We start from the raw sequence: 21534 nt of genomic DNA, 5'->3' as shown, positions 1-21534 counted from the left end.
GACTTTTCATACTCTCACTTTGTATACAAGCTGTTTTCTCAGTTCACTTCTACAGTCCGAAAACTTGCATTGGAGGTTAATTGGGTACTCTAAATTGCCCGTAGGTGAGAATCTGTGTGTGTGTGTGTGTGTGTGTGTGTGTGTGTGTGTGTGTGTGTGTGTGTGTGTGTGTGTGTGTGTGTGTGTGTGTGTGTGTGTGTGTGTGTGTGCGAGAGATAGAGCGAAAGAGAGAGAGAGAGACTGTCTGTCTCTCTGAAGACTTGCAACCAAAAGTTGTCGAAACCAGTGTGTAAGATGGATGAAGTCGAAATAAGGTACCGTGTGCTCACTGGCCTTTTCATGAAATTTAACATTTTGCAAAATGCACCCGACACTTTGCTACTTTTATACTGTATTAAAATCCTGCTACTAATGCTATCAAAGCAGGATCACTTACAATCAAGGCTTCGCCCTATACACCTCAAGAGAGGACTTTGTTGAATATATTGGTAGAGATATATTTACTTTGAGTTAAATGTTTATGAAATGATCAAAAGTCATAAAAACGTCAACACAAGAACGTGAAGTTAATCAGATATCACAATCCAGGAATAACTAAAAGGCTTTAACCTGTCAAAATATTTCTACTGTTAACTACTGATATATATTTAACCAGTATTTACTTCAAGCTGGTACTTTATATTGTATAGTTAAAGCATAATTCCACAGCAAGTAAACATATGATAAAGTGGATGCAGAGAGCAAATCAAGGTAATCTCACAACTCTGTAGAGAGAGAGAGAGAGAGAACGAGCAAGAGAGCGAGAGAGAAACAGGAGCATGTCTGCAGAAGGGATTGTGAAAATAGGGTGCAATTTAAAAATACATCGTGAGTCGCTGCAGAGCAACTTTATGCTTTTGACACATGGATGTTGTTTGCTGAGCCAATTCACTGGCACAGCGCAAGTTTGTCATTCATGTTTGTCACAACATAGCAGGAGTGTCAACATCCATCTTTGTCATTGTTTGATTTTTGGTGAGAGATGAACAAGCAAAATGATCCCTGTTATTATGGTTTTCTGCATACTGGTAAAAGGCGAGGTGCAGGCAGAACGGGGTGTATGTGGTGGTGGTCCTGACAATGCGAGTGTCAAGTGTGACAATTCGCCCCATTTCGCCCTGGAAAACACGCATAGTACCAAACAAAAGCCTCCAAAATCAACACATGCATTTGGGATTTGTGTGTGCAGAAGGGGGTTCGCCTCATGAGGCTCCATGGCTTTTACAGTGTCTCAATAAACCATCTGCACTTGGGGCCTTAGGAGTGGGGAAACCCTTTGCTGCCTATAAAAGAGGGCTCAAGCCATTAAATGCAGCGCTGAGTGAACTCGGAGCACAGGAGAAAGCGTGTGATCGAGGGGTGTGTGTAATAGAATCAGACCGATCCAATCAATGTGTGCAGTGTTCTGACTGGTCCTGCCTTTCAGACCTATAATGTCACAGAGGGGTGAGATGACAGGATGATGATGTGCAGGCAGCTCCTTGGTTAGGCTTTACAGAGCTGCCCGGCTGAGGAGTCATTCAATCCATGAATCACTGCTAAATGGTCAGTTAATCAGAACGAGCATATTTACAGCATGATAAGCAAATATGCGATTATTTAGTGGATTTCTGGTGTGTTTGTATTGTATGTGATTAAATAGCCAGTCTTTGTATTTGTACAGTTCAAGGGTAAAGTTAAGTTTCAAAGACTAAGAGATTCACTTTGCAGGATCATTTATTTAATTTATGTGTAATCACATACATCTTAATCTTGGGAAATAACCAATTTTCTTTTTTCTTTTTTTCTTTTGCTTGGAGTCATGTTAATAACCCAATAAGAACAACTTTATGGCTGCAAAAGCCACTTAACTTCAGTTCTTAATGCAACGAAATGCATCCACTGGAGTGAAATATAATGTGGGAGGTTAAAGATAAAAGTAAAGACATTACTAAATTAAGAGAACAAAAAGGAAAAGCATCCAGACAGCCAGGGTGCTTTGGTTTAAGTATCCCTCGTGTAGTCGCTGGGTTATCAGTTTATTCTTTCTTAAGACAAATCCAAGAGGTAAAAGTGTCTGTTTTACTCTTTTAAAAAAAATACAACACACTGTTAAAAAACGTGTGGCTCCTTAACATTTGGCTTGTAACAACGTTTACCGTGACTTACTGATACTTTTATTCAGGAATTGAATCACTTCTTCCACCACTGCTTTAGTGGCTTGTCAAAAATTTATTTGATGGGTGGGGTTTCACTGGGGGGATTTTGACCCTTCACCTCAGCCTTTCTGTAGCCGTTGCTACATCAAATCTGCTTTTGTTTTAGGCAACATAAACTGCAAAGGGAGCCAGATTTGTGTACCCATACAGCGTGGAACATGTAACTATGATACATCTAAATCTCAATTAACTGGCATCAGTTTAGAATTGAACAGCTCGCTTTGGAAAGTGTTGGAAGTGGTGCATGTGTGTGTGTGTTTTTTTTTTTTAATCTTGAAAGGCCCGAGACTGATGAGAAAGACTCCCCCAACTACACTTTAATCAAACATGCTCTCCCTATGAGGTGAGGGTTTTGTAATAATTTAATGGGGTTTTATTCATTCGTTTTTGTCTATCCATACTCTTTTCATTAATGTTCGTGTTGCAGTGAGCTGGAGCTGATACCAGCCGACAAGAAGTCCATTACTTGGCCAACACATAGACACGAGCACAGGCACAATAGAGTCAATAATTATCCCGGCGTTTCTCAAGGTGTGGGGCTGGAGGTCACCAGAGAGCTTCAGGTGGCCTTTTAAGTGCACGATTGTTTTTTAATTTGTAGTCTGATGAGACGTTGAATTTAAACTATGAAACATTTCATTCAAAAGTAGATTTTCATAACTTTTTAGAACTGAATCTGTTGCATTGTAACAAGAGATTAATTCAATAGCACATTCCGAATTAACAGCAACAGATATAAGAGATGAGCTTTATTGGTTACCGACATTTTATAACAATATATTAGTGCGTTTGCGTGTTACAGCGGACCACATTACTGGGTTCTTCTTGCTGTGAGGCCAGAGAGCCAACTACTACACCACCGTGCAGCAAAGCACATTTCCAAATGAATACATGTCTTTTAATTTAGGTTGACACACTTCACTCTTGTCTGTAGTTCTAATGCAGAAGCATCTGATGCGCAGGTTTTTGGTAGTTAAGGTGTGTTTGGGTTTGTCGATTTACAGTCTTTACCTGAATGAGACAGCAAATGCATCCTTAGACGAAGGCTGTCCAGGAAGTTTTTCCCACACAGCTCACAGCTGTAGGTCTTCATTCCACTGTGCATCTTTCTGTTGGCAAAGAAGCAAAAACAAACATTTGTACTCTCTGTAATCAGTGTATGCGATGCAGTCAAGTCAGGTGAAGCAAAACTGTCACTCAAACAGATGTTTGGATTCTTTTCTTATTGCTCGTAACTGAAGACCTTCAATGAAAATAAATAAATAAATAAAAAGAACAAGTCTGGCCTTTTGCAGTTTAAGAGAAAATGTCACACTCCATCAATCATAACGTCAACATATAACAATCACCGTCAGTGTAACATGCCGTCCAGCAACCACACGTATATTTTTGCACGGATCACTAGACCATGACTTGGAGCTGTAAATCACAAGGTGCTGCTCAAGTGGAGGCATTATCAAGTCTTTGCATCTCGAGTGCTGCAGATGGATAAGGTGCTTTATTCATGCAAACTCGCAGGACAGCTACTTAGTGTGCAAACCATTTACAGAGGTGGTTTTCGACTATAGCTTCACAATCTATGGCGATATTTGGAGCTCGGAGCAAGAAACCCTATCAGAATTAATTGCCTATTTCCAAATGAGCAGTCATTAAGTTGTAACATAGTTTAGGTGCACAAGGTCAGACAAGACTAAGGGTCAATATTTGATTATGTGGTAAAAGGCCTTGAAGGTTAGCTAACTAAATAACATCTGACAACAGAAAGTCTGGCCTCATGACTCTCTGTTACGAAATCCTCAAAGACCCCTCGGCTCAGTACAAAGCATATTATTCTTGAGAGATATCTGAAAGTGCTCTAAAGCAATTAAGGTGACACGAATTGCCAAACAACTGCCACGGTGCCTTAAGCCTCCCGAGAACTTCAAACACCTCGCCCTGAGAGAGCTACACAAATTCACACCCACAAACCATGATTGTAATGATGGTTTGTCAAGTCAAGGCCATTTCGGATTTGACAAATTTAATCTTGCAGAACTGTTGCACCTTCACACGATGATGTGAGCTGCATATTGTTTTGATTAAACAGTGCCAGATTGAGGCAAAGGAAAAAAACAATTGCGTGCATATGAAGGGTGTGATTCTATACTCAGGTGAGCATTTGCTTCCAACAGGAGAAACAAGACAACGTCAAACACTTTTCATAGTCTCCACCGACGAGTGAGTCGGCACGGAGTGATCAGCCAAGTGCATTCGTGGGGAAACAATGCCCTTGATAAGAGATCCGCTCAACTTGGGCGAGATGACAGCCATCCATCTTACAGACTCTCAACAAAGCCACAGAGGAGGAGGTGGTGCCACTCTCCCAAAACATGACTGATTGATGTCAGATGTCGAATGCAAATTGATTTACAGCTCTCTTTTGTGCCTGGAGAAGGGTAGGGGAGAGACGGAGCGAAGATGAGACCGAGGCAGACAGAGAGAGATTATAGCGTGTCCTATGGCAATGGCTGCAGGAGTTATTAAGCAATCAAGTCTAGTATGCCTTCACTCAATTAATTGCTGCAAAACATCCTTGAAACTGAAAAAGATGAAGGAAAATTATCAGATAAAGGTGAAAGCAGAGAGGGTGAAGAAGTCATGATAACCATTTAGTGGAGAGAGGTTGGAGAGACCCTGAAAACCAGAGGCAGAATGACAGCCCTTTAGCAACCACTGAGTAATTAAAAGGTCCTATTAATGCCAACTGCCCCCAAAAGGGAAGGACACTTAAAGAGCCAAAAGGAGAAAGAAAGTGACACAAAGAGGCATGAGTGACAAAGCTGGGAAGGAAAATGATGCTCTCACACTCCCAGATATAAAAGTGCAATGGTACAGTGGCTGTGGCATATTAAACTGTAGTGTACTTGCATATAGGGAAACCCACTTTTCCTCAGAAACACCCACAGTATGTGAATAGTGAGTATCAGTGAGCCATCACTGTCTACGTCTGGTTAAACACAGGGCTGGACAACTCAAATCAATTTCAAAAGATTGGAAGATGTCTTATGGGTGAATTGTATGATGGCCTAATGAAGCTACTGCTAGTCAACAAACTGTCACCTCTGTAATGGAACTTAACCTCGACACAAATAACTCCCTTTTACTCATAATGTTGTTGGAAGCCTCTGACCCACTTTTCACATTAGCACTCTATGCGATTCTCGAGAGAGAAGCATAGGTATACAGTTTTTTTTTAATTATTTTTAAGAGTGACACAAAAGAGCAGAGTGGACAAAGAGGTGGACAAGCGTTTTCTTCTTTTCAGGGTCATGTGTGATGTACTCACACTTTCGCCGCGATAACGGAGAGGAAACACGTTAAGCGGTGAGCCACAACACACACGGAGCACAAAGCTTTTCAAAGGCCTTTTGTGTCCCTCCTCAATCTGACTATTGTGTCCCCCAGACAGAGCCCTGATAAGGTATGGATGGACTTATTAAGGGCACTCAAAGTGGAACCAATGCCATGTATCCCCACCGTAAATGTAGTGCGGATGAGCAAAGTGTGCGTCCGCAGCTGAGAGTGTGTTAAATTTAACGGCAATAGCCCGGCGCTACTCAGCAAAATAGCACATTTCTTGATGTTCAACAGGATGGTAACGGCACCTGTTAAAGGGACTCAGTCTGTCGAAGGGAAGGTTTTGGACTTTGACTAATAAAACACAAATGATTTCTTTCTAGGGGAATTTAACAATATGTATACTGTGGGACATGAAATGTCTTTATGTCAAGGTCATGCATATAAAGCTACAAGGAAAATCACCCCAATTGCTAATATTAACAGCTTATATTGAAATATATGCTACTCATACAATTTTTATGTCAAGGTCAAGCACATGTTTAGGTACATTTTAAAAAATTGTTACTGCTCGTGTTGGGGCAATCCTCCAAAATCCTGCTAATAATGGCTGAAAACGATAAATGCAGCCAACAGAGCTTGTCGTTTCCCTCAAGGTCGTGCATACTTTTTTGTTTTTATTGACTAAAAGAAAATAATCTTGACAATTGACAACAAATTACACCATACACACTACTGTGGTTGAGACATTTATCCTAATTATTACAAATAATGGCTGAAGTGTTGCTAATTATTTCTTTCAAGGTCATGTATACTTTAAGAGTACCCTGACATGCTGCTAATAAAAAAAAATTATGTCAAGGCTGTTTTTCAACACAAACTCACAAAATTCCACAACATACAGCTGATAAATAGCATCGCTGCAGTATCAAAGCAAAATATTATGCTGACTGCTGGTTTTAATATATTGGAAAGTGTAAGTGCTTGTTACACCGAAGCACAAATGCAAAGATGAGTCAGATTCTGCATCACATTTTCAGCACGATACATCATACGTAAGCTTCATAATTAATGTTTTGAAATTTAGCAATTCATGGAGCATGAAACCTCTTCTGCTCGACTTAATAAGTTGAAATAACTTCCTCCTGATAAAATAGCAAATTATTGATGTTACACAAATAATGTTCAGACTAATTTGAGCTGGACGTGATACAGCACCCTAAAAGAATGGTGCACACCTGGATAGTTTTGTTTTGAATCTGAAGACAGAAAATTATGAGTAAATTATTGAAAACCATGATCTGTGAAGGATGACAGGCTCAATTACACAAAATGCTGATTAAGTTATTGCTAATCAAACTAAATATTTAGGGGGGAAAAAACAGTCCAGGATGGTTAAATGTGCGCTGGGTCCATTGGATGGTTTTCAAAGGTGAACAGCAGAGATTTACATGCACCACTTATTTTGACAGCACTGTATGTTTGTTTGGATCTCCTCCATGCCTCACACGAGACAAAAAATAAAAAATAAAAAATTCTGATTCACACAGAATTGTGGAGAAATTGGGGCAAAATTACAGTCCAACATGCATTACACAATCATCGGTATTTTAAGGTACCGGTATGTTTTATATACCTTGAAATTTTCTGTCTGCCTAAGCAGAGATAATAATAGCCATTCAGTAATTCTGTCAGCCCACTTCAGTGCTTTAAATAGGTTTAATGATATGCAAAAGGACTCAAAAATGTTGTCTCTGCTTAGTGATTGAGTTGAGATCGACTCGCTCTCCAAACACATTTTCTCAAATCCCATCGTAACTGTCTGCTTTCATGTTGTGCTTCAGAAATAGATGATCAGTATGCAAGTGTGTGTGTGTGTGTGTGTGTGTGTGTGTGTGTGTGTGTGTGTGTGTGTGTGTGTGTGTGTGTGTGTGTGTGTGTGTGTGTGTGTGTGTGTGTGTGTGTGTGTGTGTGTGCTTGTGAAGGGAGGGAGTGATAGAGGGAAGGTGATTTGAAACAGACTGACTGTAGCCATTAAGGAAGTTCACATAAAACTCTCTCAGGCCATTTACTCAGTTAATAATCGACTTTGTCCAACAGTCACTTTTGACAACGGCCATAAATTTTAAATTTATGTCAACAAAACATATGCTGATCACCTCGCGCGGCGTGCTTCCCCATAAAAAAGCAGCCCGACCAAGGGGCTGTCTGTCTTCATGTGTGTATGTTTGAAATGTGAGGCGATTACAGGCCTGTGTTATTGAGCCGTAACAGCTTGCCTCGTGTAATTCAGAACTTTTTTTCCCTCCCCTCCTCATTTTGCCGCCAGACTTGGCCGCCCATATATCATAACCAGCACTGCGTTTGCTGAAGTAAGGACCCAGGCTTCCCACCTGCCCCCTGCTTTTAGTATACCACCGTTAAAAAAGTCAAAATAAGTTGATATACTGATGCAAGTTAAAGAACTCACCCCCACCCCTCCCCTTCATGGGTCTCTGATGGCTTTGAGTCATCCAGATTTCATACGACTGAGCTTCGATGGAGGAAACAAACCACATTAAATCAAACTCATGTGGAAACCCTCACCAAACTATTAGACAAAAAAATAAAATACCCGAGCTGTGCTTGATGGCTTTCGCTTATTTCACATTGCTTGAAGTATATTTCTCCCCCAGCAGCCTTGAGAGTTGTTTCCTGTCCTCATCTATCCTTTCATCTTCTATTTTTTTCTAAAAATGTTTCCCTTCTTCCACCCTCTGTTCCTGAAGGGAGCTATAAAACACCCCGAAATGATGTTTGTAAATAAAAGCTCAGGAGAGAAAGAGCAGACTGAAGGGGGTTAAGATGGAAAGAAGAAAACACTAAAAGATAAAGGGAGGCAATTGATAAGAGGTGGTAAATTGAGGGAAGCCTGTGTGCGTGTTTGTTCATTAGTTGTGTGGGTCAGGGAGAAAAAGAACTGATAATTGGGGAAAGAAGCGCTGCCGAATGGAGCCTGGACTTAAATACTAGGAGCGGTGATACATCTGAGCATCTTGAGACATTTGGTAATGACAAACAGTTGTCAACCCTGTTTATCTCACTAGCGTGTGCTGTTAGCTCCAAACACCAGAAATACTTGTTTCTATATATATATATATTTTTTTTTTTTTTTGAAATGCTGTTAACTTTCTGCTTCTCCTGACTGATACCAACTTTTTCTCCCTTTATTCCCCCTTTGAGAACAGAAACAGACTTGATTCTTAATAATCTTAAAAATCAAACAAGCCCACTGGAATCAATACTTTTATAGCAAGTTTAGAGTTGGGCTTGGAGGCCTTTGCAAGGAGAACATTCCTATGCATCCAGGGCAAATTAGCTTCCCAAGTTTTGATGGGGTGGATTGGCTTGAAGGTTGTTGCTCGTCACCTGATTTATCCGAGCTCAGCCGTTTGCTCTTTGAGTCTGATTAACGGTTTATATTATCTCGTCTGTGTCTGTATCCGAGCACTTGTACAATGCGATTATGTGGCTTTTTTTTTTTTAAATGATTGATTGAGGGAGGAAATGTTAGTCCTGATGAGTGAAATTAAAGTGAATCACTGTCAATAATTAAATGCTGGTGTTGGAGATACCATGATACTGTTGCTGACATTTCAGGGAACTAATTAGGTCAGTTTTAGTTCTCATTATCATTTTCTGTTATTTTTATCTCTATGCACATACATATATAGCACAGGCTAAACAGAGTGAAAATAAACTAAATCAAAACTATGCTGGTTTATGATCGAGCCAATATTGGGCTACTTATTGTGCATTGCTATTAATGATAGATATATGAATTATAGGTGATTAAAATATGTCATTTCAACAAGTCCACAGCTTCTTGTAGCTTTCAGACATCTTTAAAGCCACAGTTTTGCTCAACTGGGTCATAAACAGGCAGACAGCAGCTGTTTTGAGTGAAAAGCCTCAGATATACCAAAAGCACAAGGCATGTCCAGCATCAACGGAAAAGTTAGGGTATCTGGCAAAAACGGTAGCACTGAAACATCCCTCAGAACTGTATTTTTTTTTCCCCCAAGGAAAAGTGGAGACAAAACAGAGATAAAAACAAAAACAAACAAAAAAGAGAGAGGTTTGGTCAGACTTTGATTCATCAGGTGGCCGGAAGCATCACTCCAAATAAACACTATTTTTGAACTGCATCTAATGAAAGTGGTCCTCCTCACTATGGCAACCTGATAAGATGGGAGGAGGTAAATAATGTGTTTTAAACTTGTTTTACCATCCGCCATCTGAGTTTACTTCCACTGAAGGTCAAAAATAGCCAAGAAGCCTTTAACATAGAACAAATTGCTTCAAAGGTCTATGGCAGGCCATAAACACCTTTTTTTTTCTCAATTTAAATATTTATATCATCTATCATAGGTGATATTTGTATATATGTGATATTTGTATAGGTGTCGAGGTGCGTTCAGGATCAGATTGACTTATTTAATGGCCAATCAAATATACATTGTAAAGGGTAGTGGGAAGGGCATAGAAACTCAACACAACTTTATTGGTTGCAGAGTGAGGCATTATTATAATACATTTTTATCATGCATTTTAACAAAGTAAATTCCTTAGATATTCATAATACAAGCACATAATATACCTTACATGAGGAGAAAGCTTGGAATTGGACACAAGGGTAACTGTCAGTAGTAACTGGGTGAATAACGTGATGTTATTAGAAAAGATGGGTCAATAAGGACTGCACTACAAACACTGGTCAATAAAAAGACTTTCAAAATTATCCATGGTGTAAGTGGGATAATGCACTCCAGAAGTAAAAGCCCACCCAATGGTGCATCCATTTGAGGATAAAAGCGCGGGGTGGATGCGGACCCTCGCCACACACACTTGGATACACATGCAACTCGCTGTCAGGGTGAACAAAGCCAAAATGATGCACGAGGCAATTCAGTGACACTTTGGTGGCTGATCCTAATGCGGCCATAAGTGGTGCAGTGTGTTGCTGCCACCTCTTATTGTAGGTCTCTGACAGAGAGAGACTAGGGGGTGGGGGGGTGGAAAAGTAGTTTTTCGTTTTTCTTGATCCTCTTTTTAATCCTCTCCAGCACAAATTTTTCATCCATTAATGGGACTGGACTGACTCAAATATTGGTAGTGGATGAAACAAAGGGACCATCAGAGAGTACATAAAAAGAATATAAAAGGTCAGATTTTAAAAAGTAAATAATAAAAGAAGGAGCATGAGAGAATGTACCATCTCTTCCCTTGGTTGCCCTCTGAAGCCCATTGGTGATTGCACATCTTGCCTGGAGAGGTGCCACGTGTGGTTCTTAACATTTACACGCGTCCATTTTGTGACAGTCTGAAGCAGGTGGAAAAAAGAAAAGAAAAAAAAGATCCCTTTCTGTCATTTTATCCCTGCTTTTAAGCTTCCCTTCCAATTCAATCCCTCCCCCCCCCCCCCCCCCCCCATCCAGCCTCTCTGTCTACGCTCAATCAAAATGTATCAGGCAAGCTGGCGTAACACCGGACGGTGTGGGCTGTTTATCCCGAGTCCTCCTGCACATATCAATGACTTGGCCCCCGTTGTCCCCCCGCCGGGGAGACGTTCATAGAAATTCAAGCCACACACGCGAATGCCGAGGCACTCGTGTTGAGCATAGATGAGCAGTAGGGCAAGAGGAAAAGAGGGGAGACAGAAGGATGGAGAGGGAGACCGCCGCCACCTTTCATCCTCATTGTGTTATTTATAATATCTCAGGCACTGCCGACCTTAAAGTTGCCCTTAGGGCATCTCAAGAGAGATGAAAAAAACATACTTCCCTGTTGTAAACACAATAAGAGATTCCACATATGCCACCTCCTGTAAAGATGGAGTGAACCTTTGGTGGGAGTCAATTTCTCTCAACTTTCATCAAAATCTGATTAGCTCAATTTTCATAATGAGTTAAATTTTGACAGCTGGCTGCGAGTAGTTAGATAAATGATATCCACGAGTTTCATTAAAAACCAATCAGTCATGTCTGAGTTAGCCCACAAGAGGTGTCCTAACCTGCAGCTGTTAATGAACGTATCACGTAAACTGTTAATGGCCATGGACGTGGCTTTGAAGTGAAGCGTCTGGGAATTCTGTGTCCAATAAATCCTCTTGCTGCTTTTCACAAACATGCACCTCCACTATGTGGAGTTTTTAAGAAAATAAGAAGATGGATGTCATGTGAGATGACCAAATCAAGCAAATATACATTGGAGGATCCAATAGTGCATTTCTAAATTGTATTGCACTGGAAACAGTCTTAGTTTAATTGTTTAAAACCAACTGGGTGACATATTTGAACATTTTAGCAATTTTGTGTAATGCATTCATACACAGTGAAAAGTTATGTGCTGTTTCACATGTCTCCATGGGGTGATCAAATTCCTCCTAAATTTAGATTAGGAGGATTTTCTACTGAAATTTCAAGTGGAAGCAAGTTTTAAGACTTCTTTTTTTTCCATACATGAAAAGAAATGTTCTACCTTCTTTTGCCCACAACAGTATATTGTCATTTGCAGATGGGCTCCTTTCACATGGATGTTCTGCTGTTAAATAGACTTAAAAAGCCTCAGCACCAGGGTGATATTCAACATCCGGCATTATGAGAGGAGAATAGTGGCAAATGCGTTGATATGATGGAAGGAGAAGAAAAAAAAGAGCTGTCAAGTTACATCAGTGATTTTTAAACCCTATTTTGCCACTGGAGTCTTAATTAATGACCGTTGTGAGTGTGAGGGATATTCACCTTGTGCCTCAAAGTGAAACATTTAATAAATGTTGTCACCAACTTCATTATGAAATAGAAAAAGAGCTGCGTATTACTTTTTATTTTTTAAGTACTGGAGGTATAGAGTGGCATTAAATTAAGACTTGCATTTATTTCCTACCTGCAAGCATGTTATGTGCGCTCCATAATATATAAAAGAGGAAATGTTGCTGCTTCAGAGAGGGAATGGGACTGATCTACAAGATCAGTTAAAGTAAATGAGGGGGTGCTCATAGCTTACTAGATGTGCATAGATCCTGTACCTGAGGTGAAAAACAAGTAAAACAAACAGTCTCAACTGAAATTTGCACTAATTATCACCACCCAAAGATCTGGGCTAAGAACATACATTTAGAAGAGTATTAGTTTTACGGTGAGAGAACAATAACAAGGAACTTCTAATTGTGTTTCCCGGGTAGTAAGACACTATTTCAGACTAATCCCAGTAAGATACCTGGATTTCCCTGAAAGCTTAGAAAAGTCGGATTCACTCTAATACCTTCAGAAAAGCCATTTCAACCTCTCTTCTACAGTTGCACTCAATGTAAAAGTGCTTCCACCACTTTGACAAAGTCCTTTCATTCAATGAGAGGTGATGAGAGAATACGACCCAGAGGTTGTAATTCAAATCCAACAGGCTGCCGGGAGAAAATCTCACTGCAAAGAAATATATCAAAATCTGTAAAACGAAAACTGTGAGGAGGTGAAGGATGCAAAAACAGTCAGGGGGTTTCAGTCCGTCGTCTATAAGACTAATTGGTCCAAATAAAACCTTTTGTAAGCAAAGTCAGGACAAAAACGGCAGCATCGCTCTGGTTCAACACGTATTGTTTTTATGCTTTCAAAAGGTGTCTCCCAAGCATGAAAGTAGTAAAAGTAAAAGCAAAATCACAAGTCATTCAAATGGCTTTCATTGCTCACAGCTTGATACAAAATTACAGGCTTGGATTTCAAAACAATCTGATATCTTTAAAAGTCTTAGGAATACATTGAGATAAAATGTGTGAAATCAGAAAAACATGCGGCCCGTCGGCCTGGGTCACTGATGCAGCAAATCAAAGCGAGCTAACTTATGAACTTTGATGGCAGTACTACAATATCACGAGTATGAATTTGTCAAACACGCAGGCTGAAAACTACAGAAATCCTGTTTTCTGAGAAGTGACAAGCATTTTCCCCTCATTGCTCTCCAACACTTGCAGTGAGGACCTGAGATTGCACCTTTTGTTGCCCATAATAGATTATAGTTCAAGAGACACAAAGAAAAAAAAACACTCCAATTTCACACATCCACAACTAAATACATTTGAGACCTGTGATCTACATTATACAATAAAAAGGCAGCAAATTTAAGATCTGTTGTATTGAAAATGTGACACCAAGAATAAGTTAGGGAAAGAAATTACTGCAAACACTGACATAAAGCGTTAAACCTGGACAGACAATAGAGGTGACATTATTACGGATTCCACAAAATAACTGCATGTAAATGAAGACTCTCCAGACACCCAAAACAGTGAAAAATAATGATACAGTAAAGGAGTGGAGCTGCAGCGGAGGCTCGAGCATCATAGTGCCGAGGCGAAGCGAAGCACACAGGTGTGAGTGTGTATATGTGCAGCTCCCTGCAGTTTCTCCCCCAGGTCATTACTATAAATGACAGTGTGCTCTTAGTCAACCAGCCTGGTTAAATAAGGATTAGGGGGATAAGGAGAAAATAACTTCACACTTTTGAGGGCAGCAAATGGTGTTTGCAAAAGTCTGCGAGCGGAAGCCAAAAGCTTGGCTTTGCCTGCAAAACATTTGACATTCAGTTCCCCTCCCATCCTTTTTATTTTATTTCTTTCCCCCCCTCATTTTAACAAGACCTAAAGACACTTTCGTTCAAGTGTTGGAACAAAGACGGAGGCAGAGCATGTAAGATCACATGTATAAAGTATTTCTGTTAAAGCCCATCTCTGAGACAAACACAAGACCTGCTGCTCCCTCTTCCCCCCTGCATTTCTTTTGAGCATCAAAAGACTCCGCCGTCTGAAAATAGCACGTCAACATTTCTGTTTCGTCTTGTTGTTTCTTTCTCTCTCTCTTTTTTTTTCCCCTCCCTATTCTCGACAATGTTGCCAGTTTGCTAGATTCCTGTTTTTCGTCTCTGCTCCTGTTTTCTTGATCTGTGAGAGGTTACAGCGCATCGAGTGAGACGGTTGGTTCAGGCGTGTGCGTGCGTGTGTGTCTATGGCGTGTGCACTAGCAGAGCTTTGGTGGTCTATAAAAAGCAGCCAGACAAAGTCTTCCCTCTCTCCTCATGCATTATGCATCGGCATCACCTTCCATCAAGTGGCAGAAAAACCTCAAAGATGTCTAACTTTAGCTTCCATTCTGAAAGCCAAACAGAGGAGGAGATGTGTTATTTTGACTGCCACAGTCGAGCTAAGCACCTGTTACATCAATAAAAGCCGCGTTTCGCAACAAGAACGGCGGCAGCGACAACCTGTGTGATGGCACAGGCACTCACAAGAGAAGCGGTTAAATGCAGATAGCGGAGAGTGCGACAGCGGGGAAAGAGTTCAAATTAGATTAGACGGCAGTGGATGAAACTTTGACCTTGCAGACAAGTTTTGGTTGTGCCGTGGCAGTTAATAACGAACAGAGCGAATAAAAGGCTTCGAGAGCTGAAGAAACATTTGACTTTGTGTGAAATATGTCTCAAAATAAAGACCATTTATTGAGACTTTAAAAGCAACTAAATGCAATTGGAGAAAACATTTACAAAATATTTTGTTCAAAACAATCAGAAATTTAAGGTTCACATAAATGATACATGGAAGTGACAATAGGTTTGACAAAATAAATGTATAATTTCAGTGTCTTTATAGTTAGGAACATGTTTAAAACATTGACAATATGCCAAATAACTGAGGGGAAGGTACAAACATGCAATTCATGCAAAGACCTTTGATGATGGCATCACATTAAAAAAAACATATTTTGAGAGAACTATTTCACCCCAAAAATATTGGCTTATATTGTACAATAATGGATAAATGCAATTTAGATTTTTTTTTTTATACAAGATGACCTTTAAATCATATTTGGACCAGAGATGTTTTATGTCTTATTGTGAAGTATATTGTGATCTTTATCTTTGAAATGTTATAATAATACAATTTAAGCAAATTTTTTTTTTTTTAAACCGATGACTCAAATCTAATTTGCAGGAAAACAAATGGAGAGGTTTCTATTTAAGGTAGATTCATAGCTTTTAAATGAACATCATTAAAGTGGTATACAGAAACTTCAAAAACATTGAAAATTATAACTGAATCGCAGATGAGTTAGGGTTAGTACTTAGTTTTGAGGGTAATTTTCATGTATACAGGGCGTGTTAAAGCAAGGACATTAGCTTTTTATAATGTATTATAACAATATTTTAGTAAAATTTAATACAATCAAGGTAATCAGAGGAAAACCCTGTAAGTAGCACCTTTCAGCAAACGTAATTTATTAACAAGGATTCACAAGATTATTAACAAGGATTACAATGTAATCTACAATGTTTGAATGGAAACAAAATGTACAACTTTGTGAAGATAACAGTGTGTGGTATACGAGTTCAGAGCTATTGAAATAACTTTAAATAACTTTAAATGCATGAATTTGATGCTTTTGTATTTGTGGTGAAAATGGGTCAAATCCAGGGATACTTCAACCAGAGAAGGACTATATCCCCCTATCATCATCTCCCTTCCCCATCAAATTGCGCAATAAGCACATGTACGTGTTTGCAAACATGCATGAACATGACATGTTATTGCTCCAAAATTACCACTCATCCTAATGTCCAGATGTTGCTTATCTCTGAAAAATACTGGCACACTCTCAGTGTTTGGTTGACAGCAGAGTCCCGACTTCATACACCGCTCTGTGTAAACACACTCTTGTTTGTCTGGAGACTGCAAGGAGACCTTGTGATTTTATTTGTGAGAGCCGGAGCGGACCAGTTGACAAGGTGATTATTTTGGTATTTGGAAACAGCTCACAAACTATTATGCAGCGCCTCTGGGATTGATTTACTGTACGGCCTGTAATGCAGGACAGATCGCATTCTGGGAAAAAGATACTGGCAGTTCAGTGTTTGTGGGAGAAACTCTGCGAGCATGTGTTTGGGTTTGGTGTGTGGAGACAGAAATAAAAAGTATTTAAAAGAAGAGGGGGGGGGAGCGAGGTAAGATTGTAAGGGCTTATTTTGACACTTGAGATGTCCACAGGGAAGTTGTTTTGATATGTCCGACCTCACAAACGTGAGTTTGTGTGTGTGTGTCTGTGCGGCTCGAGGAGGTTCAGGTGGCAGCGGTGGCGCTGGGCCATCTGCACTGTCATTCACCGCACGTCTGCCTTCCAAGAGTTGCACAGCACCCACGGGCGTCCCAGACAGCCCCAGCCGGAGCTCCGCGGGGCTGCAGTAAACAAGTCGCTCTCATCTCAGAGTGTGTGTGTGTGTGTGTGTGTGTGTATAATGGGTGGTGAGACTCTGCAATACTCCTATATTCCTGTACAAATCAGTGTCTGTAATAAAAAATTCTTGTTTACGGTTTAAGATTGCAGCACCAGGTTTCTTGTTTAATTCATGAAGTATTTCATGTAAATTCATTACACCCCATGCTTACTGTACTGTGTTTAATCCTACTTAATAGTAGCATGTCATTTTGATTTATTTGTGCAGTAGAATTGTTTTCTTCTGTTCCTTCCTAATTTCCGAAACCTGATCCCTTTTAATTTTTGACATGGCGTTTGAAAAGTCAAATCAGCAATAGCTCCACACTAATTTTGTATTGTGTAAACTTTACCTTGCCAATCATGATTCAGTGATGTTATAAAGTTAATCAAATGCATTTGTTATACTAGTGAGTTAGAATAAGTTATTAATGAAATTATGGTTTCAAAACTTCAAAAATCCATCAACTACTTATCCTGCATTATATCCCTCCTCCCGCAAAACTTTCTTTTCATAAAGCAAAATAAAATTCCCCCCTCAAAAAAGTGTTGGTTGTCCTTATGGGAAAAGAAATGTATTAAATATGACTTACTAGAGACTAAGCTAGCTCAAAGGAAGCAAAAAGATAATGAAGCATGACAATTGCTCCTATTTCTGGCAGCTCCGCTGATGTTCCCTGGAGGTTCCTAAACCCGACTTTGGGAATCATTGGCGTGCGTTATGTAACCGGAGCTCGCTCACTTCTTATTTATACCTGATGTCTCTTCTTATTCAGCTCCTTTGCCATCACAAGGCAGCAGCCTTTCCTTTCAGCCTCATCATATCTGACCTAAAACGCATGGTTAACTATGGATAAACATATTGCTTGTGACTGTCACAGCTTATATTAGTACCTACCGTCTCCCTCGCAGCATCCTATTAAGGGGAGAAAACTTCAGCGAGTGAGTGTGACAGCTGAACAGCAGCCAGTGAATGAAGTGGGCGGTCGGTGCCAAGAATTTCTGTCGACTTGAATCGGTGCCTTTGCCTGCACAGCGGAGGGTCATGTGAGAGTTTGAGTTTATGTGGACTGAAATATAGTTAATAACACAGTGATGTGTCTTTTTTTTTTTTCTTAAAGTTTTATACAGCCACAGAGGCCCGGGAGTTAGTTAATGATGTTGGTGTAGTGTAGCAAGTAGAAAGGAAAAGCGAGTGTTGCTTACACGTCAGGTGTGCTGCGATTGCAAAAGGCAGGTGTAAGAAGCTTTTAAAGGTGCCAGGCGCAAAAACTCAAGCCCAATTTCAATTGAGTACAAAAGCTGTGAGAGCACGACAGGTTCTATTGTGATCCTGTTAATGATGTTCAACGGATGGCATGTTTAAAAATACATGGTGAAATTGAGACAGTGCTCCAAAGTATGCACGTTTACTGATACATTACATTATTGGCTGAATTAAAATTATTCTGAAATTATTTCATTTATTGCTTTATTACCCATGTAATAATTTATTAGATTATTTACAAGATGGTATTGTGAATATTGTAATATTCTATTACAATGTTGGCTAGCTATAGGCTTTATTAAGTTTTTTTATTCCATTACTGCCGAGTATAACTCGTTGAACATAGGGTGCAAAAACTGACGTTACCAAATAGGGTCCTTCGCCCGATGGAGTATAATCACAACTCTTAGTATGAATGGTCTTAAGAGGTTGCCGCCTCCCCCCACACACTAGGTTGGTGTCACTTCTGTGTACACGGAGGGGAGAGGAAACAATGAGACAGGCGTTCCAGGGAGAACAGGAGCAGAGTGGGAAAATATATTGTGTGAGCAAAAGGATAAAATATGTGCTGACAGCTTTTTGGCCGGAGGGCCTTAACACTGAAATAGTAGCGTCTGGGTGTCAGGCCGGGGTCGCTCCCTTCACTAGAGAGCAGACTTTCGCCTGACCCCGGCAAGGAAAAACATCACACGCGACTACAGTCAACTGATAATGTACTATCTGACAGATAATGCACTAACTTGTCCAATTGTGACACCAATATACCTTGGAAAGAGCCAATATAGCAGGAAGGTCCATCAGCTCAGCAAAATCATTTTATTTATTGCTTTAGGAGAGAAATGAAACAGTAGGAGCACCACGACAACAGCGGGATAAATTAGTGCATTCCTGCCCAATAGAATTATTACATAATGAAATGTTTTACTCCACTTCTGGCTTAATTATATTGTATAATATAATGTCTTTTGTGTGTATTCTGAAGGTTGCTGTGACAAATGTGATGTGGTCTGGTGTTTTGGGCTGGCAGTGAGAGGGGTGTGGGTGTACCTTTTCTTTACAACAGGTTAGGGAGAGCATAAAGGAAGAAATCGATATGACTGCTAATGCTGTGACTCACCAGACGCTTCTGTGTGTGTGTGTGTGTGTGTGTGTGTGTGTGTGTGTGTGTGTGTGTGTGTGTGTGTGTGTGTGTGTGTGTGTGTGTGTGTGTGTGTGTGTGTGTGTGTGTGTGTGTGTGTGTGTGTGTGTGTGTGTGTGTGTGTGTGTGTGTGTGTGTGTGTGTGTGTGTGTGTGTGTGTGTGTGTGTGTGTGTGTGTGTGTGTGTGTGTGTGTGTGTGTGTGTGTGTGTGTGTGTGTGTGTGTGTGTGTGTGTGTGTGTGTGTGTGTGTGTGTGTGTGTGTGTGTGTGTGTGTGTGTGTGTGTGTGTGTGTGTGTGTGTGTGTGTGTGTGTGTGTGTGTGTGTGTGTGTGTGTGTGTGGTGGGGGGGCCAGACAGGGAGCAGGATGGTGATCTGAACAACAAATAGGACCTTTAAATGTCCTCCATGGCCAAAACTAGTGTGCATGCGTGTTCCTATGCTTAACTATGAGAGGCAGGTGATATTGATATTCCCTCATGTCGTAGTAAAGGCACTCCACTCGTCATAAATTAGTTCATTGATTTTCATCATTGCACAGTGACCTCAGCCACAATCCTGCTGACTGAAATCCACACATTTCCGCAATGAGCACAGGAAAGCAGAGACACCCCAAAATACCACTCCTTAACATGCTGCAATTAAGCAGACTGAACTCGAAGAAATCGAAGAAACATCTATATAACTAATTTATTGTTAAATTAGAAGAGTGAATGCTTCTTTTTCAGTGTTTCTCAGCCATGTGTTTAAAAGTAATAAGAGGTATTATCCAGAATTAACACACTATTTAGTGTTGGTTCCATACATAGTGTTGATACAGAGTTGCATTCAAATATGCATGATGTCTTTTTGGTGGGAATTTGCCGACCATCTTCTCCCTCGTCTTTGAATAAAGGCTGGTCGTGCATTTATATGAAAATAACGCCCATAGTCCTCAAAAGCATCTATAGAGGAACAAATATCACAAACTGAAAAAAATTTAGCTCGGTCAGAGTTAACAAAAAAGGGTAAAATAAAGCTTCACTCCCATCTTTGCAATGCCAAAATACTTTTCTTTGTCTCACTGAGCTTTGGTTTCGTTTTCATTTGCAAAATTTAATTAAGAAATTTGGTAAAACTGGATGAGAAAGTGCAGTGGAGTCGATGGAAACAAGAAAACGGCTTTTTATATTTCAAATGAAATGGGAATAAAAACCACAACAAACACAATGTTACCGCTCTCTGAAGGAGAACACCCCTACCTTTCTTCTTCTACAACCACAAATCAAACAGCTGTTGAGAAACTGCCCCAGCCTACGCCAACAAAGCGGGCATCTTTGGAAGACTCATGGTTGGTTAAATATTTGCCAGCTGGGGTGCTTTTCTCTGCAGTGTGTGTATGTGTGTGTGGCCTGTTTGTCATGAAAAGCACAGTTCAGGTGCTGAATCAATCATACATGTAGATAGAATCCAATAAGCGCAGAGCAGGACTGCAGCTGGGGTCCGCAGAGACAAGAGACGGAGAGAGAGCAGCTATGCCCACGTTGGCAGTGCTTGCTCTATCGCCCCGTCTCAGCAGATGCCATGTTACAGAGAGGGTAATTAATAGCCCAGTGGGGCCTGGGTGTGATCGCCAAGACACCCTCTTACACCACACACACACGCGCGCACACACACACACACACACACACACACACACACACACACACACACACACACACACAACAATAATGTCTCCATTTGCCCCCCGGAGCAGCTTTGTGCCAACTAGCCTTCACCTCATTATGCCAATCAAACGGAGCAGGGGGGTTTCGGAGGGTGGGTGATTATGGGAGAGGAGTGAAGGGAGCGAACGCGCTGTCCTTTCTCATTCGGCCTCACTTTCACTGTCAATGTGTTCATTATAAAAGGGAAGATTTGATCTTAATGAGAGCAACGTCATCGCCCTGAGCTGTCAGGAAACAGACAAAAGTGTGGCAGTTTTTTTTTTTTTTCCTATCTCCTTCCTCTCAGATCGTACCTTGGTTTGGTAATGAGCCACTCGCTGCTTCTCTTCCTCCAAGAAGTTAAAAATGTTGGATTTACCAGCTGCCAGTCCCGAGCCACAGATCCCAAAGCTGCAGCTGGCTTTCCTTTTCTTTTTTCTTTAATTTAGCTTATTCCTTCTAAAGCTGCATGGGTAAACTATTTACAGTGTGGGTTCAAACAATCTACTTTAAAATAATAGCAGGGATTTAAGTGGAAACAATTTCACCACCAAAAAACTTTGTCATTTTACCGTCTTAA

The 21534-nt window shown here is 40.4% G+C and overlaps 1 protein-coding gene across 1 annotated transcript in view; it reads right to left on the bottom strand.

The window, feature by feature from the left end:
• The window catches only part of zbtb16a (zinc finger and BTB domain containing 16a), a gene marked incomplete at its 3' end in the record, with an annotated part of 153915 nt that overhangs the window by 91769 nt on the left and 40612 nt on the right, over positions 1-21534 (bottom strand). Inside the window, exon 3 of the mRNA XM_080509229.1 lies at positions 3249-3346. Coding sequence (XP_080365355.1) covers positions 3249-3346 — 98 coding nt within the window. The remainder of the gene's footprint in view (positions 1-3248; positions 3347-21534) is intronic.

Source organism: Blennius ocellaris (assembly GCF_963422515.1).
Source record: "Blennius ocellaris genome assembly, chromosome: 14".
NCBI lineage: Eukaryota > Metazoa > Chordata > Actinopteri > Blenniiformes > Blenniidae > Blennius > Blennius ocellaris.
The sequence above is the reverse complement of the archived record's forward strand: the minus strand, read 5'-3'. Positions and strand labels throughout refer to the sequence as shown.